Below are 27,580 nucleotides of genomic sequence, written 5' to 3'. Positions count from 1 at the left end.
GTGCCATAATCATAGTTTTGAATTCAGCCATTTGTACTGTGCAAACCCCTAGGGACAGTGTAAATGTATTTTGAGGGTGAACCTCTCCCTCCCTCATTATTCCATATACATCTGTGCAACCCATGAAGTATTGATATGTAATGCCTATAGCGGGCTGAGCTGAACTAGTGTGATATATAACGTATTTGTACTGATCAAGAGGGAAAGTGTTAGTGGGCATGGGGTATTCTTGTTCATAGTGGAGATATTCTTGAGTTTGTAGTGTAGGATTGAAGACATATTCTACATCAGTGGCAGTCAAGGATTTGGCCCATTGTATCAATCTGAGATGTAAGGCTTTTGTGTTTGGAATGCTGGCCGTTGTGCGAGCCTCTAAGGCTGGAACTAGAGTACTGACAATTATGTTTCCCTTGAGCCAGTGGTCTTTCCTTTATGAAAGCTATCTAAACTGCTGTCAGTATTTTTTCAGTGGACGCAAAAAGCATTTCAGCATTCGAATACAAATGTGATTTATATGCAATCGGCAATGTGTCACCTTCATTAAATGTAGTATAAGTGAATACAGTGACACCCGGTATTATCCGGATGACCAAGTTTGTTCCATCGACACTTGTATGTAAGTGTTGTACTGCAAGCATGTCAGTCTGAAGTGATGTGAGAATTTGTGTGGATTCTGGTGTCCAGTGTTTACTGGAGAAGTCTTGGCAAATTAAATCATAAAGTGGTTTTATGCATTATGCATAATCTGGGATGCAAGCTCTGCCAAAATTAAAGAATCCTAATAAGGATAGCTGTTTTTTTAATGGTATTTGGTGGTTCTAATTGGGTGCACATCTAAGGGAGGTCTGGTGCCAGTCTTTTTCCCTCATTTTATAACTTGTAGCCTAAAAATAGGACACTGACAAAAACAATTTTAGCTTTCATGAAGGTGAATTTGTGGCCATGTTCATCATATCCCAAAGCAATGTGATCTACTCTGGCTAGATGAGTATTCAAGTAATTGTCGGTTAGGTATATGTCATCGACATAGCACAATGCTTCTTGGTGGTTATTGTGCAATATTGATGTTACACAGGCAGAAAACAGTCCTGGGCTGTCCTACAATCTTGAGACAGCCAGCAAAAAGGGCATTGTGAGCTGAGCATGGAAACAGCAGTTATATCCCTGCTCTGTTTTGGCAAAAGAAAAAACTGTTGGAAATGTTCAGGGTTGTTTTGTATTTTTTTTACAGACAATATTATCCATTAAAGCCGTACTGTGTGAATTTTGTATTGCAAATGTGTGTGTGTGTGTGGTTGTTTAAATGTCTCTAATATAAGATTATTCTGTAAGAAGGATCCAGTTTAGCTACTAGAAACAAGGGGTTGTTCATGGGAGATACACAGGGTTCACTTACTCCCTGGTACACAAGTTGTGAGAGAATCTCTGTCACAGTAGCTTTTGCTTAATGTTTAGTTGGGTATTGAGGTTGCACTTGCGGGGCGTACTTCATAAGTATTACATGATAAGGTGAGTCCTTATCCCAGCCCACATGGTGCCATTATAGTGCAGGGGCTTGTTCAAGAGTCGATTCTGCAGCATATGCTTGTTTTCCTTGTTCAGGAACAAGGGCAAAGAAGGATGGTAGTATTACATCTTCCCATTGTGGCTGCCTTTCAACAAACTCCGGAGGCCAGTCCTTTTCAGCCAAGAGAATATCATATCTAAGTGTTAGGGATTTGCAGAACATTGCTTTAATTTTGTGCATTATGGCGCCCGCAATCAGTATATTCAATTTATACTCTCCATCTGGAGGGGCAGCCCGCTGATTTGGGGTTTGAACTTCTATGTAGTCCTTAGTTGCTTTCGCATCCAGAAACTCTTGAAGATTCTGGTGAACAATTGTGACCTCTGCCATGCTATCTAGGCAGAGGTACTGCCCATGTCCTCTTTTGAAGTAATGTTCTCAGTATGTGCAGCATATTTTGCTGAAATTCCTGCAACCTTCTTGTTCTTGAATTTTGGTTTTTGTTGTTGATGTTTCTCTTCCTTTTTTATGGTGATGTCAGATTAGCACTGTGAGTCTTTTTTCAGTTTCATATACTCTTCTTGTCTATGATCTGAGCGCCCTGCACTCTCAGCCAGTTTATCTGATAAGTCCTGGAAGGAACAAGAAGGGCGTGTGTCAGTATAGTTATGCCTGTTAAGTTGTTTTAAAGTCTCACAGTTAGGTAAATTATATAGTTTGTCAGAGGTCTCCAGTTGCAGAGATTCTCCCTGTGAATTTACTTTATCTTTATTGAATTTTTGTTTGCCCCAGTGTTTTTTAGAATGTTCTGGTGCTTGCTTGGGATAATCCTTTCCAGGATTAATTTTAAGTTGTGGCTTATTCGGTCTGGCTCCAGGTTATTGTGATCTATGGATGTATAGGTTTCGGCAATAATGTTTGGTAACATGCTCTCCTGATCTATTAGTGGAACCTGCACAAGGTGTTGTTGAAGGGCCAGTGCTATCCCTTTATTATTTTCTAAATTAGTTGTGGATACTGTGGCATAGTTGCCTGTTAGTCTCATCCCCCAGCCAGGGCCAGAGCAGGCCTGTATTCATTTGGCTAACTTGGCAAGCAATTTCTATAAATTATTCCTAGAATAATATCATGCAAGAAAAGTGTGTAAAATGTCACAGCTAAAATGATGGAGCTAAATTGTTTAAAATATGAAATCTAAAAGAAAGCAAAAACAAAAATGGGGAAATCAAATTGGGTCGAAGAGGTCCTCCCTACAGGAGCGTAAATGCATTAACATGTTCACTAAAACATGTTCTTATAGGTTAAACTGGCCTTGCAGTCTTTGAATGCGATCTGCCGCTTGCGCTGCTGCAAACATGCATCAACCATGTATCAACTATCAACCAATCCCTTGAAACCGCCACCTTCCCCACCGAGACCGCCACCTTCCCCTCAGACTGGAAGCACGCCAAACGAAACAACCACCGCACTCTTAGCAGCCACTGAGGACATGCGCATCATGCTGGACCGCTGAGGCACGGCCGTACTCAACCTCTCTGCTGCATTTGACACCGTCTCCCACTCCACCCTCTGCGACAGACTACACAACGCCAGCATCCGAGATAAAGCACTGGATTGGATCAGGTCCGTTCCTAACCAGAAGAACACAGAGTGTCAGACTACCACCGTTCACATCAGAACCCAAACACTCATGCTGCGGAGTGCCCCAAGGATCTTCACTCAATCCAACACTTTTCAACATCTACATGGCCCTGCTTGCCAAGATGATCAAACAACGCGGGCTAAACATAGTCTCCTATGCCAACAACAGCTAACTGATCCTGTCCCTGTTGGAGGACTCTGCAAAGGTCAAGAGAAATTTCCTCAACGGGATGAGAGCAGTCACCACCTGGATGGAGGTCAGCTGCCTCAAACTCAACTCGGACAAGACAGAGATCCTCGTAATCGGCTCCACCCCTTCTGCCTGGAACGATTCCTTGCGGCCCACCTCTCTGGGAAATGCCCCCGCCCCCACAGACCACACATGCAACCTGGGCATCTTCCTGGACTCCTCTCTATCCATTACCTGCCAAGTCAACGCCGTCTCTTTGTTAAGCTTTCACATGCTCCGACTCCTGCAGAAGAAGTGGGTTTCCTCCGACACGAGTAGGACAGTCATCCACACACTCGTCACTAGCAAACTGGACTACGGCAATGCACTCTATGCTGGCATCATCAAGAAACTTCAATCAAGACTGCAAAGAGTCCAGAATGCAGCTTCTAGTCTCATCCTGGATATCTCCAGAGAGAGACCAATCTACTCTGGCTCCAGTCAACAAGCGCATCAAATACAAACTACTGATCCACACCTACAAGGCACTGCACAACATAGGACCGGCATACCTCAGCCAATGCCTCGCCTTCTATGTACCCACCCGACATCTCCGTTCCTCCAAGTTCACCTAGGCGGATGTCCCCAAGATCCAGAAAAGAACAGCAGGAGGAAGATCCTCCTCCTACCTGGAAACCCAGACATGGAACACGCAACCTCTCAAGCTCAGGCACACCGCATCACTGAAGCAGTTCAAGAAGGACCTCAATACTTGGCTATTTGACTGAGCAGCACACCCACAAATAGCAAAAAGAAAAAAGGGAGCACACTGCCTCACACTCCAGCAAAAAGTTAGCCCCAATGCATCATGGTAATGCAGTCACTTTGTTTTGTATCGAAAAAGCAATCAAAAGTCTTTCACCTAAGTAGGTGCAGCAAGTGCTGTGTATCTCTGGACACGTGTTTCTAGGTTTAGCCCGTCATCAGCAGAGAGCAGCCAAAGTCTGTGGGGATGCTTGAAATGCCACCAAAAGTCTTCTCAGGTTTATGTACCACTCACTGGCGCACAGGTGCCTCACCAGAGCTCGTTAGCTCAAGGGAGCAGTCATTGGACAAAAAGAAAAAAGGGAGCACACTGCCTCACACTCCAGCAAAAAGTTAGCCCCAATGCATCATGGTAAATGCAGTCACTTTGTTTTGTATTGAAAAAGCAATCAAAAGTCTTTCACCTAAGTAGGTGCAGCAAGTGCTGTGTATCTCTGGACACGTGTTTCTAGCTTTAGCCCGTCATCAGCAGAGAGCAGCCAAAGTCTGTGGGGATGCTTGAAATGCCGCCAAAAGTCTTCTCAGGTTTATGTACCACTCACTGGCGCACAGGTGCCTCACCAGAGCTCGTTAGCTCAAGGGAGCAGTCATTGGACAAAAAGAAAAAAGGGAGCACACTGCCTCACACTCCAGCAAAAAGTTAGCCCCAATGCATCATGGTAAATGCAGTCACTTTGTTTTGTATTGAAAAAGCAATCAAAAGTCTTTCACCTAAGTAGGTGCAGCAAGTGCTGTGTATCTCTGGACACGTGTTTCTAGCTTTAGCCCGTCATCAGCAGAGAGCAGCCAAAGTCTGTGGGGATGCTTGAAATGCCGCCAAAAGTCTTCTCAGGTTTATGTACCACTCACTGGCGCACAGGTGCCTCACCAGAGCTCGTTAGCTCAAGGGACCAGTCATTGGACAAAAAGAAAAAAGGGAGCACACTGCCCCACACTCCAGCAAAAAGTTAGCCCCAATGCATCATGGTAAATGCAGTCACTTTGTTTTGTATTGAAAAAGCAATCAAAAGTCTTTCACCTAAGTAGGTGCAGCAAGTGCTGTATATCTCTGGACACGTGTTTCTAGCTTTAGCCCGTCATCAGCAGAGAGCAGCCAAAGTCTGTGGGGATGCTTGAAATGCCGCCAAAAGTCTTCCCAGGTTTATGTACCACTCACTGGCGCACAGGTGCCTCACCAGAGCTCGTCAGCTCGTTAGCTCAAGGGAGCAGTCACTGGACAAAAAGAAAAAAGGGAGCACACTGCCTCACACTCCAGCAAAAAGTTAGCCCCAATGCATCATGGTAAATGCAGTCACTTTGTTTTGTATTGAAAAAGCAATCAAAAGTCTTTCACCTAAGTAGGTGCAGCAAGTGCTGTGTATCTCTGGACACGTGTTTTTAGGTTTAGCCCGTCATCAGCAGAGAGCAGCCAAAGTCTGTGGGGATGCTTGAAATGCCGCCAAAAGTCTTCTCAGGTTTATGTACCACTCACTGGCGCACAGGTGCCTCACCAGAGCTCGTCAGCTCGTTAGCTCAAGGGAGCAGTCATTGGACAAAAAGAAAAAAGGGAGCACACTGCCTCACACTCCAGCAAAAAGTTAGCTCCAATGCATCATGGTAAATGCAGTCACTTTGTTTTGTATTGAAAAAGCAATCAAAAGTCTTTCACCTAAGTAGGTGCAGCAAGTGCTGTGTATCTCTGGACACGTGTTTTTAGGTTTAGCCCGTCATCAGCAGAGAGCAGCCAAAGTCTGTGGGGATGCTTGAAATGCCGCCAAAAGTCTTCTCAGGTTTATGTACCACTCACTGGCGCACAGGTGCCTCACCAGAGCTCGTCAGCTCGTTAGCTCAAGGGAGCAGTCATTGGACAAAAAGAAAAAAGGGAGCACACTGCCTCACACTCCAGCAAAAAGTTAGCCCCAATGCATCATGGTAAATGCAGTCACTTTGTTTTGTATTGAAAAAGCACTCAAAAGTCTTTCATACAAATAGCACCGTGAGACCCTTTGGGTGATTAGCCACACTCTACAAATCTGTCACTTCCACCCACTATTGCGCCCACTCTGGATTGCTCCCCCTTATCTGCTCCTTCCCCACTCTCAACAACCTTATAAAATAGATGTAATTTTAACATGTTTTGGGGGGGGGGGGGTTGGCGGACATGACAGCTTTAGCTTGCTGCCCAACCATTCTACGTTACTAAAAACACTTTCTACAATTTGTTTTTCATTTATCAATCCAAGAAGTGTCACTCATCTCAGATCAAGTAAATAAAAAAAAAAGTAATCTGCATAATTCTGTAGGTGTATGCATGTGTGCTGACACATGCATGACCATACCTTATCATACATGTGCATGCAAACAAAATGACACATTCTCCAGCAGGCGCCGTGTCATTGTATTATGTCAAAACCAACAGGAAAACAAGGCAAGACCTATTGGCTTTGCCAATACTTCTCCAATGGAATTCAAAGGTCCTCTGTGGATTCATGAATATGCAGAGGATCCACAAAATAACAATTGAGCTACTTGTAAAGAAAAAAAAAAAAACTCTTCATACCCAAACAGAATACTTTTTAAACATTAATTTCTTGAACTGGTTTACACCAAATCATACAAAGGCACTTTCTTGAGTGAACAGGCTGAGGCCTCTAACATAATTCAACGTAGCCACTTGACATGCACATACACCTCACTGTTCCTTGTATTCAGTCTATCCCATGGCTCCTCTCTCCTGCCATGGCCTGTTCTGCCCCTTAATTTTCAGCACCTGCTTTCTCATTGGTAAGTCTGGGCCTGATTTAGATCTTGACGGTAATACCACTGTCCCGCTGCGGCAGTGGTCCCAATTACTCTGTCAAGCTGATGGTCTACCGCCCACCGTATTTAGATGTATTGCACTGAACCCCTTGATGGCCATGATGGAGTACTTTTCCTAGCCGTCAGGCCGGCAGGCTCCGGCTGACAATATTCATATGTTACATTTCTGCAGGCGGTGTGCTGGTGGCAGATTGCTGATGGTGGGAGACCATCACAGGAGCGATTGGACACTGTACAGTGGTAGTGGCTATTGCTCAGAGGTAAGTGACACACACACACTGTACCTGAGCCATATGTATCCACCTGCATTACACACAACTCCACAAACACATACACACTTTCATCCATTGCCAACCCACCACAACACTTGCGTGCAGAAAACACACATCACCATACATCCATGACACAACATGCAACGTTGATACTACAGACAAATACAACACAACCACATCAACCAACATAATGGCATACCCATCTACACAAACACTCGCACAATAGCATACATCCTTACTACCACACGACAACATACACCTGAATGTTGCACACAGCAACACAACTCAAAAAACACAACAGACATCAGACTCACTTCACATGGCACAGCTACAGCCACAACCACATCACTCACCCCAGCTCCCTCCACATACACAACTGGACTCACAATATCACTTGTACATGTTCACTTGCAATATGCACACATAGATATAGTGATAAGTGTGATGCCAGTATTAATTTGGCAATGATACTGAAACAACAAAACAATTGTGTATGTGTGTTATATGTGTCTTGTATCAATGTGTCCCCATCAGTCTCTGACGCAAATGTGTTCCTGACATATGCATGCCAGGGGTATTTAAAAAAAAATACCTGTGGCATGTATATTTCTGCAGAGGTCCCAAGCTCATGTGTAGCGACCACACAACGTAGACAGTTCATGCAGAATCCCTACCTCCGAGTCCAGCAACAAAAGGGTTGTGTCCCCTCCCTGATCCAGTAGTATCAGCGACGGCAGGTGATGTCCCCTCGGATGCACTGCAAAATGGAAGCAGAAGCGTGGAAAAGGGTAGGTTTTGTGCCCCTTCCCCCTCTAATCCACCAACTCCGGTGTAGAGGTAACACCACCACAGTTGGTGGAAAGGCACTTTGTAATCTGCTTGGTGAGAAAGGTGGCTGGAGGTCCACCTCCAGCCTCTATCTCCAATCCCACTAAGGTTGCAGCTATTCCTGTCGAAGTCGGCGGGACTCGGGCAGTCTTTCCCTTATTTAAATTGGTACAGTAGAATAAAGCTCACCACCAGTCAGATGCTCCTTGGATCAACGACATCTTGAGAATTTTGGGTGCCCGGGGCAGGAAATACTTTGGGGTGGCTGTTTACAACAACTATGAATTTTTATTATCCATTATTATGCCAAGAATACCAAATTATATTTTCAAAACAGGGTCACACAGAAACGGTTACAATACTTCTTGTCCGGAACCCCAAACATCTTTACAATGACTCTGGGTAGAGAGAAATAAGTTCGTTTAGAAGTAGACAGGGAGAGAGTTTTGAACAGAGAAATTGAATAGACAGGGGTCAAATAGAAAGAAAGTTCTCTTTTTCAGGGTGCCCTTTAAAGAAGGGGGGGGGTCCATTCCAACTGTCCATGCCTTGAAAGGTCTCTGCCTAACATCCTTTATGCTCCGAGAAGCTCCTGCAGGATGAGCCTCTAGTCATGTAACAGATCTAGCCAGGCTCAGAGATGAGCTTCTACAAAGATGAGTCCTGGGCAGCACTTCTGACGTTGCAAGCACTCCCACCAATTCTGTAGAGAGAGACCCCCGACAGACTTTGGCTTCAGTCCTGTTGTTAGAAAAATGCCAGTACAGAGGAGCCGCTGCAAGGGGCTCATGAGCAAGAGTGTCAGAGACAGCTTGCTCATAGTGAATGAGGACTCCAAACAGGGCAGTGAGAGGTGGGCTGTCCCGAGCTGATGCTTAAATGCCAAATTGCTCCATCGGGTGGTTGGAGAATGGTGTCACTGCTAGTGGTCCATGGCCTTAGTAAAGATCCACTTGGTACGTGACTGATCTTTTTTACCACATGTGGTGATTGCTTTCAATAACTGTCTCAATGATCAATAAATAAGTCCATTGGCATATGTTTTTCTTAGTAGCTCGCCGTCGATACTGCCAAATACTGGCTTGCCGAATACCAATGCTGACTAGTTTTGCTTTCACCTCGTGTCTTTTTCTGTACCACCCTACACATCCTGTCTCCTTATCTCATTCTTGCTGGATTTTTCCATACTTGCTTTCTACCTATGTCCCTCTTCCTTTCTGTCTTTTTTTTCCTTTTTCTCTATTTATCTGGTTCCAATTCTGATGATAAAACAGAAGTCCATATCTCCATAAATGACAACTGTTGGCTATCACCTGCGGCACGTGGCTGGTCTCAATTATAAGTGCCATTACACGTGTGTGTGTGTGTGTATACATACACACGTGTGCACTACTAATCGCCATACTGTGCCTGTTCTCTGTCTTTGTTGGGTAATCAATGCTGCATGTCCTGTACCCAGTGTTTAAATGAGGTTACTTACTATCTAGACTACCTGATTGCTCCGCATAAGGGCTGGTGCCTTACCTTTAAATGTAATGCAGCAGTTCTGAGAAGTGTAGGTACTTTCTGTTTAGAATTATAGAAGTGCACGTACTTAGTACCTGCTCATTTAAAGTACCTGTTGTGAATGCGCACTTGAGCGTTCCCCTGCGTTCAGTATATATAATTGCGCTCCCCCTTTTTGACAATTAGCTGTTCTCTTATAGTAGTGTGCATCATTTTGCCTTTTCTGTTGTGAAAAGGTGTTCTCCATACTTCACTACCTTGCAGCACAGATATAGCAGGGGGCATCAGAAGTGCGTGTTGCACTAACAGAAATAACAGTTTCATGACAGCAAGCAGCAGTCTATGCTTACACATACCCTAGGTATAACGTGTAGCCGTGCAAGATTGCCCTTATGTGACAGATCGCAGCTATTAGCTTTTCCGTATATTACTGAATGTTACAAACATCTTTCCATACCATAAAAGCCAAAACAATCTGCATTGCCAATGCTTGTTTGTTTTCCTTAACCATATTCTCTGCACGTGGCAGAAGGAGGGGTACTGCCCAACATACAAGCGTGAAGTATTTATTAACATTAACAATGTGTGGCTCCAAGCCCTGCCACCTACTCATCTTTAACCCTTTCATCTGCTGCATTTCAAGCACACTCATGAGGATGGGGGCTGCTGGCCTGAGGTTTGACTTTATATTAAAAAATGAATAAAAACACAGTAATATATTAAGGGGGATTTATCATCATACAGCAACCAGAATTCAGATGGTATCATATTTTCAACTCCAGTAACTGAAATTGAATTCCCAAGCCCAGTGAGAGAGAGCCGCTGATCAAAAAAGCCCTCATTCTTTAAGAACATGTTCAGAAAAACTAAATGTTTGAATTAATGAATTGTAATCATGTTATATTTCCGCAGTGATCGAAGACTTGCACTTTCTTCTCAGTCACTTGCTCGTTTAGGAAGAAATGGGCGCACTGTGACAGCAACTCTTGCTGCCGAAGCTAATGACCTTGCAAAGTCCGTACGGTCTGCGGTGGAAGAAGATTGTGAGTATTTTTTGTCCTTTTACATTCCGATCTCTTTGACAATTCTCTTTATTTTGCTGTATTTTTCTGACTGGTTTCGGTAGTATTTCAGTATTTTCTTTCGTTCCATTTTTGCCTCTTGTATGTCAATATAAATGGAAAAATGAACCAACCAGTGCTTGTTCCCTTACTAGACAGCTAGGAGTGTGAGATTCACTAAAAGGTAATTCGGCTTTCCTGTTTTCAACCTCTATTTCTTGTAAATTCTGAATTCTGCTTATTTTTTTTTGTCTTTTCCACTGATCAGAAACTATGTGTGTTTTTCCAGTACTTATAAAGACATTTGCTTTAATTTCCTGCCATCATTCATTTCTGATGTCCATTTTTCCTGCATTCTTTCCTGCTCTCAACTCCCTTATTTCTACCCTTTTATTGAATTTGCTCTTTACAGTAACTTTTCATTATTTCTCTAAACTGCCTGCCTGTCTAATTTCCCAGTACTCAAATCCCTCTTTCCATGGTGTAAAGGATGCACATAAATAGAGATACCTTTGGACAACATTAATACGTGATTGTAATAGATAAAATAAGAATGGTGGGTATTTAGCACTCTGTTGAAAATGGCCCTTTCTGCAGGGTCACCCCAAACTTACCACCTTTTACGTTCCACTTTTTGCTGAATTCGTTTTTGTTGGCTTTAGGACTCTGAGCACTTTACCACTGCTAAACTGTGATAAAATGCATGTGCTCTCTTTTCTAAACATAGGGTTTACACCTGTTTGGCCCATCTAATTTATTTGTAAGTCCCTTGTAAAGTGCTATACCATATACCCAGGGTCCTGTAAACTAAATGCTACGAGTGGGCCTGCAGCACTGATTGTGCATCCCACTTAAGGAGGCCAGTAAATTAGTCTCAGGACTGCCACACAGCTTGTGTGTGCAGTTATCTGCCTCTTCAGCTTCTTCAACCTGGGATTTAATACCTCTTGCCAAGCCTTTTACTTCCCTCTTTTTACATGTACGTCACCCCTATGGTAGGCCCTAGGTAGCACATAGGGCAGGGTGCTTTGGAAGTAAAAGGGTAGGACATGTACTTTTAAGTTTTGTATGTCCTCGTAGTAAAAAACTCCCAAAGTCTTTTTTCACTACTGTGAGGCCTACGCCTCTGATAGGCTAGCATTGGGAATTATTTAATATTCTTTTAATCTGTAATTCCAAATCAGAAAGGAGTAGCCCTGTCATGTTTCATATCTTAGGCATCGTAATGATAAATCCTCTTTACTGGTAAAGTTGAATTTAACATTACTATTTTAGAATTTCCACTTTAAGAAAGTGGGCATTTCTCTGTACTTATTGTTCTGTGTCCCTGACAGTCTGTCTCCTGTGCACATCTGGGCTGGGCTGGGTGACAGCTACATTTGTGCATTCCCTCTAGACAGCCACAACACAGGCCATTCAACTGCATCTGCATTCATATTCATGCTGATGGGTGTCACACACTCATCTGGTTCCAACTGCGGTGATGATGCTGGGCCTCCAATCCCAGCTGGGGCTGCACAGTGTAACAAGTAACGAAAGTCTGGTTCCACTGACAGCTCCCAGGGGGTAAAGGGAGATGGGATAAAACAAGAAAAAGAAGAAGCCACGTCACTGTGGGAACTGCTTGACTGCCTTGTACACTTCCTAGAAGAGTGGAACTCTCTGGACCTCGATATCTTCTATGCAGATTGAAGGAGGCTGGCCAGGCTTATAGTGGGTACCAATGGTACTTACACCTTGTGCCAGGTCCAGTTATCCCTTATTAGTAGATTAGTAGTGTTCTAGCAGCTTAGGCTGATAGAGGTAGCTTTAGCAGATCAGCTTAGGCTGAACTAGGAAACATGCAAAGCTCCTACTATATCACTTATATCATATAGGTTCTATATCATAAGAAAGACAATACTCAGAGTTACTAAAAATAAAGGTACTTTATTTTAGTGACAATGTGCCAAAAATATCTCAGAGGGTATACTCCCTTAGGAGGTAAGTAAAATACACAAAATATACACATAAACTAAAATCAGGTAAGTAAAACAGTTGGAAAATAGTGCAAACACTGTAGAATACAATAGGATGCAATAGGCCTAGGGGCAACACAAACCATATACTAAGAAAGTGGAATGCGAACAACAAATGGACCCCTAGGCTAGCGTAGTGTGTAGAGGGCCACTGGGAGTGTAAGAAAACACTAAGGGTGTCCAAGATACCCCACCCCAAGACCCTGGAAAGTAGGAGTAAAGTACCACTATTTCCCCAGAAACACACTAAAGTCGTGATAGAGGATTTTGCAAAGACCACAACAGACTGAAAAGCACTGAAGACTGATTCCTGGACCTGAGGACCTGCAAAAGAAGGGCACCAAGTCCAAGAGTCGCAAAAGTGTCCAGGGGGGGCAGGAGCCCACTAAACCCTGGATGAAGGTGCAAAATGTCTGCTTCTGGTTGGAAGAAGCTGAAGATTCTGCAACAACAAAAGGAGCTAGGAAATTCTCCTTCATGCATAAGTTGTCCCATGGAGTGCTGGAGGATGCAGAGTTGTTTCCTTGGCAAAATACCGCAAACAAGCCTTGCTAGCTGCAAGAGTCACAGTTAAAGAAAAAGGGTGATTCCCGGGCTCAGGAAGGACCAGGATGTCGCCACTTGGGAGAGGAGACAGAGGGGGCCCTCAGCAACGTACAGAGCCCATGCAGAAAAGGTAGCACCCACAGAAGTCCTTGAACACAGGTTCAAGAAATCTGAACACAGCAGTCATCTCAACACTGCAAAAGAGGGTCCCACAACACCGGAGATCAACTCAAGGAGCTGAGCATCGCAGGACGGAGTGCTGGGGACCTAGGATTGGCTGTGCATGCAGGATTTCTTGGAAATGTGCACAGAAGCCCTCGTAGCTGCAGTTCATGCGGTGCACAGGATTACTTTTGTAGAGAAGGGAGGCAAGGACTTACCTCCTCCAAATTTGGACACTTAGACCACTGGACAGTCTGGGTCACTTGGGTCCATCACCTGTGTTCTAGGGGCCACGCTCGTCAGGATGAGAGGGGTCCCAGAGTACCGGTGACGCTGAAGTTTGGTGCCTGCTGGAGCAGGGGAACATTCCGTCGACCCACAGGAGATTTCTTCATGGCTTCCTGTGCAGGATGAAGGCTGGCAGCGCCCAAAGCATGCACCTCCAGGAAACAGTCAAGAAAGCCGGCAGGATTAGGGGCTACAATTTTGTGGGTAGTCTTCTTGCTACTTTGTTGCAGTTTTCCAGCCGTCCTGGAGCAGTCAGCGGTCGATTCTTGTCAGAAGTCGAAGAGAGAGGTGCAGAGGAACTCTGGTGAATTCTTGCAAGTCGTTATCTGAGGAAAAGGCCACTGGAGAGACCCTAAATAGCCCTCAAAGGAGGATTGGTCACCTAGTCAGGTAAGCACCTATCAGGAGGAGTCTCTGACGTCACTTGCTGGCACTGGCCACTCAGAGGCCTCCAGAGTGCCCTCACACCTCTGGATCCAAGATGGCAGAGGTCTGGGACACACTGGAGGAGCTCTGGACACCACCCCTGGGGTGGTGATGGACAGGGGAGTGGTCACTCCCCTTTCCTTTGTCCAGTTTTGTGCCAGAGCAGGGACTGGGGGTTACCTAAACCGGTATAGATTGGCTTATGCAAGGAGGGCACCATCTGTGCCCTTTAAAGCATTTCCACCGTCTGGGAGAGGCTACCCCTCCCCAGGCTTTAACACCTATTTCCAAAGGGAGAGGGTGTAACACCCTCTCCCAGGGGAAATTATTTGTTCTGCCTTCCTGGGACTGGGCTTCCCAGACCCCAGGAGGGCAGAACCCTGTCTGAGGGGTGGCAGCAGCGGAGCTGCAGAGAAAACCCCAGAGAGCTGGTTTGGCAGTACCCGGGGTCCATAGTGGAGCCCCGGGATGCATGGAATTGCCACCCCAGTACCAGAGTTGTCATGGGGGGGACAGTTCCATGATCTTAGACATGTAACATGGCCATATTCAGAGTTACCATTGTGAAGCTACATATGGGTCTTGACCTATATGTAGTGCATGCGTGTAATGGTGTCCCCGCACTCGCAAAGTCTGGGGAAACAGCCCTGAACTATGTGGGGGCATCTTTGCTAGTGCAAGGGTGCCCCCACACTTAGTAACTTTGCACCTAACCTTCAGCAAGTGAAGGTTAGACATATAGGTGACTTATATGTTACTTAAGTGCAGTGAAAATGGCTGTGAAATAGTGTGTGTGTTATTTCACTCAGGCTGCATTGGCAGTCCTGTGTAAAGGTTTGTCTGAGCTCCCTATAAGTGGCAAACAAATTGCTGCAGCCCATAGGGATCTCTTTGAACCCCAATACCCTGGGTACCTAGGTACCATATACTAGGGATTTAAAGGGTGTTCCAGTGTGCCAATTGAAATTGGTAAAAGTGGCCACTAGCCTATAGTGAAAAATTTAAAGGCAGAGAGAGCATAAGCACTGAGGTTCTGGTTAGCAGAGCCTCAGCGACACAGTTAGTCACTACACAGGAATACACATTCAGGCCACAAACTATGAGCACCTGGGTCCTGGCTAGCAGAATCCCAGTGAGACAGGCAAAAACAAACTGACATACATGTAAAAATGGGGGTAACTTGCCAGGCAAGATGGTACTTTCCTACACAGATGTAATACACTACAAACAACAGAAAACAATGTTAGTAACTATTTCCTACTTTGAACCCTTAAACAATTATTCCTACTTTTGGTAAACTTTCAATCATAATTGTAAACATTTTATGAAAGAGAGCAGAGTAACCAATTAAAAAATAACTGAAGACTTTCCGGACATAGAAAATCAGAGTCTGAACAAATACAACTATAGTCTCTCGGAATCTGTTCCAAGGTCTCAGATCAAACCTGTCCAGAACACAGTGACAAACTTTCAGTTCGTATATGAAGAGTTCAGAGCACTACCACAAGAGTTCAAAATGCTGGGCCTCGGGGAAGGCTCAAAACTCCAACAATGTTCAGATTTCAAAACGGGATCACATCTCAGGAAGCAGGTTTTGTAATATCACAAGTCTTTGTTTTAGTACGCACCAACCTGAGACTTAAGTACTTAGCCGTAACAATACTGGAACTGGAATACAAAATGACAGGAAACTCGGTGCTAGAAGCTCAGCAGAAGCAGAGTTGTAATTCATGGAGGAACACACTGGGAGCCAGAATCACAGTCATCAGAAAGGCCTTGAAGACAAGAGCACTGGAAACTCCAGGTGAATCGGGAGATGATTACAGGGGAGAGGTTTGTGCTGGAATGGGACACAAGAAGATGAGTGCAGGAAGATGCTGGTGCATGTTGGGAAAACGTTCAAGGCCAAGCGCTGATGTAGATTCAAGGAGGGTATTTATACTGGAAACCAGGAGTGTTTTAGAAGGGCATGTGGCACACATGGAGGCATGAAATATCCCAGTGAACCTGAGGTTAGGTTAGGGAGGCGCCACAAAGGAAAGGTGACATGGACCCGGTGGGTAAACTCACCGCACATAGAGCACAAAATAGACTTGTGACAGTGGGTCGTCCTGGACAGGAAGGATGGGAGGGGTTTACACTTAAACTTCAATGAGTATTGGCCTGGCCCCGCACAAAGGACTGAATACCCCCATATATAAACTGGCAGACAGGACTGGTTTGAAAGGGATCCATGTGCACTTCAGATTTTTCCTTTTAAGTCATCCACCAAATCAAAGGCACTTTTGGGTAAAATCAACCAATTCTGGATCTTGAACTGAATCTGTGCCAGAAGGACTTCTGTGCTGCTTAAAGAACTCAGATGGAATGGTTTTCTGGAAGGACTGTTTTTCTGTTTGTTGCCCTGCTGTCTGTTGCTCCCTGACTCTTCCCTCCAAGTGATCTCTTAGGGCTTGCTGGCTTGCCTCCTGTTGTCTGAAGTTTCAAGGACACAAACGACTTCCTACAATTCTGTTGGTGCTGCTGGACTCTGCCTTCTGTGAGTCCTACCATTGCCTGCAAAACCAATGCCTGCCATCAACTGAAGGAGAAATTCTGCCACATCGCCCTTCACTGATGCAGAGGCTATTTAATAACAGCTGATTCACAGCCAGTGCGGCTTGACGATGACACATTGCATTCAGTTCAATGGCGGGCCCAGTTGCGAGGCTCAATGATGACACATCTACCCAAATGTGTGGATCTTAACCAAAGCATCATGTCCTCGATGTCCATCGCGGTCGGCCTGAAGCTTGGATTCGCACTGGTCCCTCTGGACCTCAATTAACTTTTTGACCCCTAGTGACTTCTAAGCACTATTTTTGCATTTATTCTTTTAAAATTCATATATCTATGGCCACTGATTGGATTTTTGTCATTTTAGTCTTAATTTGCTCAGATAAATAATTTTAGTTTTTTAAAACCTGTGTGGAGTCTTTTGCGGTGTATTCATTGTAGTACTGTGTGTGTGTTGCAAAAACACTTTACAAGTTGCCTCTTTAGATAAGCCTGACTGCTCTGTATCAAGCCACCACAGGTTAAACACAAATTATCTTTTAGTGTGTACTTAACTTACCCTGACTAAAGTGGGGGTTCATGCCTGGCCTGGTTGCATACCTCAGCCAAACAGGAATCCAATTTCTAATGCACACCTTTCTCATGCTCAATGTCAAAGATTTCCAGAATGATCCATTTCTACTTAGGGCATGCAATGCAATTTATGGTGGGCGCTGTGTACTCAGTTATTGCAACCCATTGTTAATGGCTTGTAAATGTATTTTTACTGTCTGTGTGAGGTCTATTCCAGCTCTCTGGTTACAAAAGGAGAAATCTGCTAAGAAATTGTGATATACAGACTACTTGGAATTGAGAAAGTAAACGGTGCAGTTCAGCTGAGGTAGTAAATAAGCTTTATAACCTGCAGGGTGCTTCGGAGCATTTCCATATGAAGTTCACAATAGGAATAAAGTTTGTATTTCATTTTTGGGCTATGTCTGTAGGAGTTTGAATTGATCTGAGGACCTATGGGCAGTGATTTTTTTGCCAAGCATTTTGGGTAAGTGTTTTTGTTTTTTGAAAGCAGTGCGAGGACTGTGCTCCTGCCAGGCATTTATGACCGTTGCACAGGGCTCTTTTCCTTTGGATTCAGTGCAGTGTGTACCGTTTTTATGCATTTTCAATCTTTGAATAAATAATTAGTGCAGCGCAATATGTTTTCATTAACTGTGGTCACAGTGTTTTGTACATGTGATGTTTCCAAGTGTCAAGCATTGTTTCAGCTTCCTATGTTCCAAGCTTCATTTTGACATGGAACAGAAGGAGTTGGAGTTAAAGTTGAAGTTCACGATTCATGGGCTGTATCTATGTCAGTGTGCAGCCTCAGAATAGTCCCATTCTCCAGTTTTTGTGGGACTGTACCATCTGCAGCACATACTAGGAAACCACTAGTTGTACTGTTTACAGCTTATACACTAGCTCATAATTGTTATGAGATGATAAATGCACTGAAAGCAGAATGATTTCACCAAAATCAGCTCATGAACCTCTTTGTAGGGTGCATGGGCACTGAACACTTTCATGATATAGCCCTTGTTTCTTTTGTATGAAGTGATGTAGCTCATGAAGGTATTCTTTTTAGACCATCACGATGTAAACATAAGAACGGCAGTATTGGGAGAGGACATTTATTCTGGAGGCACCCATATACACAGTGATCTTCGTTTCCACAATCATAATACCTGAGTCTTCATAAAGCAAGGTTCTGTCCCACTGTCAGTGAAGGAGAATGAAACCAGGGAGGTGCTCCTTGCCTGATGCTGAGGCAGTGCTCAGAGTTCTGCTGCGAACCTGCTGGCCACTACCCAGCAGCATGTAGTGAACAGTGAGCTGAAGCCATATTACGTTAGCCATGCTCTCAAAACTGGAATGGAAGGGTGTCGTAAGGGTCCAGGGACCGTGCCGATGTCCACAGGGGCATATTAAGTGGCTTAGCATGGCTTACGTGGATTTTAGTGGGAGCATCCATTATTGAAAAGTACATGGACATAGGGACTGTATTTCTACTGTTCGACACCAGAGGTACCTACGCAGGAAAGTACAGCTAAATCTGGTGTTTTCCAGTATCTACTGAAAACCAGATTTTCCATTTTGGTGGTGCTTTATTGGTTTTAATAATAGGTATAAATGAAAATGTATAATCCTAGAAATAATATTGAGCATTAGCGTTGCCTCCCACATGACCCCTGCCTTGTTGCATAGTGCATCCTAATTTGTGCGATGTCACAGCAACACGTTTTCAGAGTGCTTATGGATGGTATTTCTATATTTTCAGTGCGTTATATGTTATATGTGACACATTCTCAAGTGCAACAAAGCAGTTATCTTCGTGCAATATGATACATTTTCAGAAATTAAACTTTCTGTGTCGAAATGACCTTAAACAGCTGTAACGCTTCTGAGGTGGTAATAGACCAGATGAGACAGGTATAACTTGTTTGCACTGCATTGCAAGGAGCTAGTTTCTGTCTTGCAACAGAATTATTTTTATGGCATGGCAGTACCATAAAAAGCTACTGTCCTCTGTGAAAACTAGGCCATGCCCCACGATGTGTGATGTCTTTATCCAGTACTGGCATTTTGTTGGGAATAACACATTACATTCTGGTACTTGCTGCTTTGACTTATATACATGCTGTTGGATAAATACCCAGAACTCACTAAAAAGCTACCATAAATATCTCAGCATCACTGATTAATTTGTAAATAAAAACGTGCTGGTGCCCAAAGCTCTCCTCTTAAACACGCGGCTGCTGCATTTAAATGTGCGTACACGGAATAATGAGGCAGCGTAATCCTGAAGCCACCTCGTGCCTCTTTAATCCATTTAAAGCCACTCCCTTCCCCTCAGCTCACTCTAGCAGCTTTCTGCTTTTTACCTTTGTGACGCTTTTTTGTTTTTCTCCTCCTCCGTCTTTCCCACGTCTTTTGCTCGCAGCAGTTGCCTGAGGCAGAAGAATAAGCGCCGGCCCTCAAAAATAAGAGCCGGTGCTCTGAAACAACAAACAAAAATTAGGCACTGCATGTAAAAAATTCAAGCAACAGTGGTGAGAAATTGTAGTGGGCCTATCAGCCATTCAAAAACAGCCTTGCATCACCTCTGCAGGCGGCATTAGCAATTATGTATCATTTTCTGTAATGAAGCATTTATTTTTTCAGGTTTGGCTTTCTGGTAAAAACACAAAACATGGGCTGTATGGATTAGTGTGTTTTACACTTTTCAATAGATTATTGTGTTTAATATTCTATTTTCTAGCACTTATAACTAATCATCAGTAAACAGTTGTGTAACCTTTTACTGGAATGGTTAGTGCTGTGAACCTAGCCAACACACCGCTAGTAGCACTACCTGCGTGAGAGTCCTAGGATGTTCCTCGACTCTGAGCCACACCTTAGATGTGGCATATCAGCATCTCCTAGTGCCACCGGTGGTTTGAGGCGCCAGTGCTTTCACTCCGCAAACAGTCCCTGTTTATAGGTGATGGGGGAACGTACTAGTGCAGCGTCACAATTCAGCAGAGTTCTACTAACTTTGCTGCTAGCTTCTCATGGGCCCAGTGGCTGCTGGCGGTTGCCTGGTCGTAGTCTGTCCAGGTTTGTGTGGGCTCCTTCGCATCCTGTACAGGGGCATGATGACATAGGAGACTGTCAGCAGTTAGTGTGATGGCTGGTGCTTACACAGGGCTGCTGAGCTCACTACCTCAGTGCGTGAGTCAATGATGTTCTGACTTCAATGCTGTCAGACTGATTCTGTGAAAGCTCTGTGCTGCTGAGCTACAGAGCCGGGCGATAGCCACAGTGTGATGACTCCAGGAGCAGATCAGCGACTTGGTGACACAATGTGGGAGCGCAGAGGGAGACAGCCATTTCATGATCATAGCACGCAGTGTGGCATGTCATCCAACTCCCCTCAACCCTGTAGGCGGCAGGTACTAAAGGAGTCCATTTAGGAATATTATTAACGCACGAAGGGCTGAGCGTCGGTGTACACGATATGCTTCAACCATGTGCCTAAGAAAACTAAAACGTGATCGGTGGAACACATTAATTAATCGTAGCCAATTGGTTATTACTGTGGCATCTTCCCAGTCCATCACTGTCCACTATCTCTTATTAGAGAGCAACTAGCAATATGCAAATCAGGCTTTGTTCAGCGACCAGTCTGCTCTCAAAGAGAAATGTTTAGCTTGCACGACAGTGTGGTTCAGTGCGCGGATTCGGGGAATTTATTTGATTTAGACCAATGCTTGGTAGGGCTAGAATAGCATAGCCTGCTACAACCAGAAGAGCTGTTCCCCACATTCAGAATGTCTCTCTGGTGTGTTCAGGCATGAGTAAACACTCTTTTAGCCTTTTAACCACAGCATTCTGTGATTATTTGTTTTACATTTAACATTGAAAGTATATCTACAAAAATGAAGTTTAGAAAGTGGTGTTAATTTCAATACCAGAACTGGCTCAAAGTGTGAAAAAGTATTGGACACTAGCAGTGAAATGAGTCAGACCAAATCTATAATTGGAATAATACATATTTACCCCTTTAAATGGTTAGGTCCTGCCTGGAATAAGGAGTCAATTGAATATCATATATTAGTATATGTTTATTGGTGCTACAGGTTAGTGCCTTTTCCAGATGATCCGAGTAGCAGAAAAAATGGAATTATTCGGTGTGTGGTAAACAGCACAAAAGAATGAGTGTGACCACCATTCAGATGGCTGTCATCTATATCTACCTATCTTTGTAAGATTGTCAATACAGGAATTATGTAATTACAGCACCTGTCTTGTTCCTAGGATGATAACCTGTTTATTTTATTACTGGTACTCCTTAACAATCTGGATTTCTGTCTAGAAAATCTGTGGACATCACTAGGGAAGGTACATTGGGTCATTTGTGAACATTGGCATATTAAAATCAAATGAAAGACTGAACTTGCCAGTCTTGGATTGGAGCATGCACAAAGTCTACATTTTGGAGTACACCCTGTTCAGTAATGATTGACAATTTACCAGTAATATTCAGTAATGATTGACAATTTGCCAGTACTACCTGTTAAAATAACCATTTCTGACAGCTGTGGCAGGATGGCATTCACTTCCTTTGCATCTCAACTTACTGTCACCTATGGCTTCTAATTTTGAATATTAGTAACTCACACCTATGTAGGCCTTGTGGCCCACAAGGTAGAGTGCATGGCATTTAAAAGTGGGACATACAGGAAATTAATATGAACATGTCCTTGCACTGAAAAGGCCCCAAAAACCCTTTTCACTGTGGCAGGACTAGCTGTCGTGTAGAAAACCAAAGTGCAGATTAAAATACTAACACCAGCTAGAAACATAATTGAGCTACTATTTTAAATTGCTATACAATTCCCAGTGGTGAATTCTGGTTTTAATAAATATTTACGAAGAGTCATTTTTAGGAAGTTCTCTTTCACCTGCCTATGCTATCAGAAGGATACTTTGCATTAATTCTACAGCTTCTCACAGCCAGTGCTCAACCTTGAATGAGGTGTAGAATGTATTCAAGGAGCACACAGTAGGCCAACATGAATGGGGAGAGATATGATGGTCTTAGTAGAATATGCAGGGTGGGTGCTGTGCCCTTCCTGTTGACATTCCAGTTTCAAACCCGGCATGACAGGTCTGCTTAAAGTACTGTTGAATTCTTCAAATCAAGCAAACAGGATGCAAGGTTAATTCTTGTGTCTGGCCTCTATCGTTTATGAAAGGCCTTGTTTTTGTCCTACCAGACTTCAACCTATGGATTTGTTGACAGCACAGCTCGTGCTCTAAACCAGATTTGACTAAACTCCCCACACTCACTCTCAGAGCCCAATCTTGGTATGGCAAAAAGCTTTAGCTATCTTAAAAATACCTAGACAATGGCATTTTAGGCCTATTTGTATTAAAGTAAACATGAACCACTGCAAAAGTAGGTAGGTCAGGGCCTGGAAACCTTTCCTCCATTAGTCAGTTGATTGTCTTAGAGTGTCCCCTCTCACAGTCTAATGAACCCGACAAAGCTGAGCCCTTACCCAGCCTTTCGCAGAACACTGCTGTCCTTGCGAAAGAATACCACCTGGGCTTATTCTGCTGCACTTGGCATCTGTGACCTGTTAGAAGAAGGACCTAAGGAAGTTGGTCCCCCTTCCACTTGAAATCCAAGGACAGTAAGATTTCTAAGGAACATAACAAAGCTGAAGAGGACATTTCTTTGAAGAATCCCAGCTGACTAGTGGCAATTGGGCGTGGACTGGACTGTGCTGTCGCCTTCTGCCTGACACATTGGGAGTCTCCAAGTGTTCCCTCTGAAGTCCCAGAGGCCTTGGAATTGTACTCCTATGGTTGTTTGGGCACCAAAAGTTTGGGAACTTTTTCAAAACGTTTGCTACAGAGCTTCAAGGGGAGCTACTGCTTGAAGTATCCATCCAACTGGCAGTTCCAAAACATTGGACTGAAATTCATGTTTATCCTGAGTGAAGAAGAGATTTTCCTTATAAAAACAAGAAAGTTCCCTTTTCAGGTTGGGACATAGACATTTTTTCACTTTTTAATACTTCCAAGCCCTAGAAGGAACAATCTACTAGATGTGTCCGACCCAAACTCTATTGTGGTCAGCCTCAAATTGTGCGTAGGTCCCAGTTTACCACAACCATTGAATACCATTGGCACCTAACACTGTTTTTCTAGCTAGTTTCCCTTACACCTTTAAAAAAACCATATATCCAGTTCCCCTTGTTGGATTTTTGTTGTTTTGGTATCTTTTTCCTTATTAATTTTTTTTCTCTTTCTATAACTTGGAATGGGTTTTTTATTGTGGTTTGTTTTCGACTTTTTGACTGTTTTGGTGCATCTAATGATTTACACATTATCTTTCAGTTAAGCATGTCTGTTCTGTGCCATAGATACCAGGTGTTGAGCTCAGATTTACGTTACTGAAACCTTTGATTGGACCTACCAGATTAGGGACTGTATTACTTGTAGTGAACTCTGATCCAGAGCAGTTTCTACATTACTTTCTCACAGTGACATGATGATGATGATGTTCATCTATCCATGTCAATGAAGACCTCAACATCTCAGTGATTGATTGTCTGCTCTCTGTGCATCCGAAGATGACTGAATAGTCCTATTCGAGCGTGGAACATCCTGTCACACGTCGGTCAGACATATGATGACACTTCCATCTCTTAATCAACATCACCTCACAGCGACATAGCCCTAAAGTAGACTATTAAATGTTATAGCCATTGGATCATTAAAAATGAAGTTAGAAGTTCTGGATTGGAATCAAAGACTGCAGGGTAAAAGAGGAACCCTTTTTGTGGCGTCTGATTCTACCTTATATGGCTCCATGTGGGGAGACCTGAAGCCATGGCCTTAGGAACTTTGTCACCTGTCAATGCTGTGGAGCTATTAGGAGAACTTCTGAATCCAGGCTACCTGCTGGGGGATTCACATGGTTAGGAATCTGCAGATAGAAGTAGCCATCAGAAGTATAAATTTACCTACGTTTACAAAGGTAAATATTTCATGAAAAGTAATATATTTGCTATACTTTTAAATTTCACAAAATGTACAAAAAATACATGAAAACAATCAGTTGTAAATCTTTCTTTTAATTAAGCTTTAATGGTAAAGAACCAGTAATTGTCTCATAACACTGCTAAATAATCACACATGTAGATGTTTCCATGCATCATGAAAGATTTTTGACTTTCAGCCTGAATATGAGGACAGATTTTCAGATAGCCACTGCTAATGTACTGAAGAAGGTAAATGTAAAATATTCTCTTCCTTGAATCAACCATTTTATTGTAATAGATCAGTGACCTAGATATTAAACATTTACGGCAGAAACCAAAATCAACTCTACTACAAAGGATTAGATTCAAATATTAACAAAGCTCATCTAAACATGTTCTGAAAAGTATTCCAATGAAAGGGCAGATAATTCTCATTAGGTTTGGTAGCATAAATAGCACAGCACTGCCACTTTCTTACAGCTCTTCATAGCTGTCCGAAGTACAAGCTGTTTTCCGGCCCCCTAGTCCGTCCTCCAGCCACTGTGGACCACATAGTACCTCTGCCTTACCTCAGACCTCCTTTTCCACAAGACACTTGTTAACTCCACCAGATACCTGGTCAACTGCACCTTTCTATCACATCCCAGACTTAATTTAAAATGTTGTTGAATGAAAGAAGAAGATAAAAGATTTGATGTCTAAAGAGCAGGTGCAAGCTCTCAGATGTTCTAGAATCCCAGGTTCTGAATGTTTTCAGACTTGAAAGAAACTATATTTGAGTGATTTCCTCCATTTTATGAAAGGCAACCTTGATTAAGACATTTCTATCTGATAGAGACATCTACTTGCAGATTCCTTACCTTTGAATTCACCCCAGGCGCCCTACTGGATCTGGAGAATTTTCTGAGCATTACCCCTGCGTGCCGTTAGGTGGTGTCGATTGGCTCCTGCAGGAGGCTGGCCTGGCTTATAGTGGGTACCAATGGTACTTACACCTTTTAACAGGTCCAGTTATCTCTTATTAGTGAAGTTAGTAGTGTTCTAGCAGCTTATGCTGATAGAGGTAGCTATAGCAGAGCAGCTTAGGCTGAAATAGGAGACATGCAAAGCTCATGCAATACCACTTATAGTTACATAGTACTTATACAGAAGCAATGACAGTACTCAGTGTTACCAAAAATAAAAGTATGTTCAATGGCATATGTTGCTGCAGATACACATGTTTAGCACAGTCCGCTGCCTGGTGTTGGGCTCGGAGTATTACAAGTTGTTTTTCTTCGAAGAAGTCTTTTTTGGTCACGGGACCGACGGACTCCTCCCTCTTCGGCTCCATTGCGCATGGGCGTCGACTCCATCTTAGATTGTTTTTTTCCGCTGTCGGGTTCGGACGTATTCCTTTTCGCTCCGTGTTTCGGTTCGGAAAGTTAGTCAGAATCTCGGAAGAAAGCGTCGGTATTGTTCCGTTCGGTATCGGGATAGTTAGGTACATCGACACTGATCATCGGAAGACTTTGGGGTAGCTTCGATCCCCCATCGGGGCCTGGTCGGCCCGACCGCGTGCGACATCGAAGCCGATGGAACGGACCCCGTTCCGTTTCTGCCCAAAATGTCACAGTAAGTATCCTTATACAGATCAGCATTTGGTCTGTAACTTGTGCTTGTCCCCCGAGCACAAGGAGGATACCTGTGAGGCCTGTCGAGCCTTCCGGTCCAGAAAAACACTCTGGGACCGAAGAGCCAGGTGTCTACAAATGGCGTCCACGCCGACAAAACAACGTTTCGACGACGAAGAGGAAACATTCTCGGTTCCGGACTCAGAATCCGGAGACTCCGACGTCGAACAACAACAACAAACAGTGAGTAAGACGTCGAAAATAAAAACCATCGAAAAAACAAAAGCCCAGGGAACGCCACTGCCGACAGGCCATGGCTCGACCCATAAAACCGGCGACCCGTCGAAGGCGCCGAAAAAGGGCACGCCCATAGCGAAGACACCCGACTCCGGTCGAGGGACCGCCATGGAGCGACCTCGGAGCCGAGATAGCGGCTCCGAGAAGCAAAAACAAGATGCCGGCACCGAAAAACATCGGCACCGAGACACACTGCCGAAAGCCACAAAAATTCTGTCGGTACCGAAACTGAAAAAAGATTCGCTCTCGGCGCCGAAAAGTTCCACACCTCCTTCCTACACAGAGGAACAAGGAATAAGTGGGCAGATGCACAGATTTGGACAAGAGCTCCAAAGTGTAGAATCAGACTACACACAAAAGAGACTGTACATCCAGCAAGACACAGGGAAGATATCAACCCTTCCCCCAATAATGAGAAAAAGAAGGATCGGATTTCTCAAGGATGACGCACAACCACAAGCCAAAGTGGTTAAAAAAGTCACGCCTCCGCCCTCTCCACCACAACAGGCATCGCCGGCACAAACACCGCCACAAATGCACTCACCAGCGCAAACTACCATAAGTCAAGATAATCAGGATCAAGACGCTTGGGACCTATATGACACCCCAGTGCCGGACAATGATCCCGATTCATACCCCACAAAGCCGTCACCGCCAGAGGACAGTACCTCATACTCGCAACTGGTGGCTAGGGCAGCAGAATTCCACAATGTCCAACTGCATTCCGATCCTATAGAGGATGATTTTTTATTTAATACCCTCTCGGCTACACATAGCCAATATCAATGTCTCCCAATGCTACCAGGGATGTTACGGCACGCAAAACAAATTTTTGAAGAGCCCGTAAAATCAAGAGCCATCACCCCAAGGGTGGATAAGAAATACAAACCACCACCCACAGACCCAGTGTTTATTACTTCGCAGTTACCACCTGACTCCGTAGTAGTAGGGGCAGCTCGCAAAAGAGCAAATTCCCATACATCTGGCGACGCCCCACCTCCGGACAAAGAAAGCCGAAAATTTGATGCGGCAGGAAAAAGAGTAGCATCACAGGCAGCCAACCAGTGGCGCATCGCAAATTCTCAAGCGCTGCTGGCCCGATATGACCGCGCACACTGGGATGAGATGCAACTTCTCATAGACCATCTTCCCCAGGAATACCAAAAAAGGGCGCAGCAAATAGTTGAAGAGGGACAAACGATCTCAAACAATCAAATCCGCTCTTCAATGGACGCAGCCAATACTGCAGCGAGAACCGTCAACACTGCTGTCACCATAAGGAGACACGCTTGGCTCCGCACTTCAGGCTTCAAACCTGAAATCCAGCAGGCTGTCCTTAATATGCCCTTCAACGAGAAACAACTTTTTGGCCCTGAAGTGGACACAGCCATTGAAAAACTTAAAAAGGACACAGACACGGCCAAAGCCATGGGCGCACTCTACTCCCCGCAGAGCAGAGGCTCTTTTAGAAAAACTCCATTTAGAGGGGGGTTTC

The 27,580-nt window shown here is 44.1% G+C and overlaps 1 protein-coding gene across 1 annotated transcript in view; it reads left to right on the top strand.

The window, feature by feature from the left end:
• Nucleotides 1-27,580, top strand: part of STXBP4 (syntaxin binding protein 4) — a 274,640-nt gene that overhangs the window by 166,460 nt on the left and 80,600 nt on the right. Inside the window, exon 15 of the mRNA XM_069200029.1 lies at nt 10,460-10,590. Within this exon, the coding sequence (XP_069056130.1) occupies nt 10,460-10,590 (131 nt within the window). The remainder of the gene's footprint in view (nt 1-10,459; nt 10,591-27,580) is intronic.

The sequence above is a fragment of the Pleurodeles waltl genome, chromosome 7, assembly GCF_031143425.1.
Source record: "Pleurodeles waltl isolate 20211129_DDA chromosome 7, aPleWal1.hap1.20221129, whole genome shotgun sequence".
Lineage (NCBI taxonomy): Eukaryota > Metazoa > Chordata > Amphibia > Caudata > Salamandridae > Pleurodeles > Pleurodeles waltl.
Note: the sequence above shows the minus strand (reverse complement) of the source record. Positions and strands in the feature narration are given on the sequence as shown.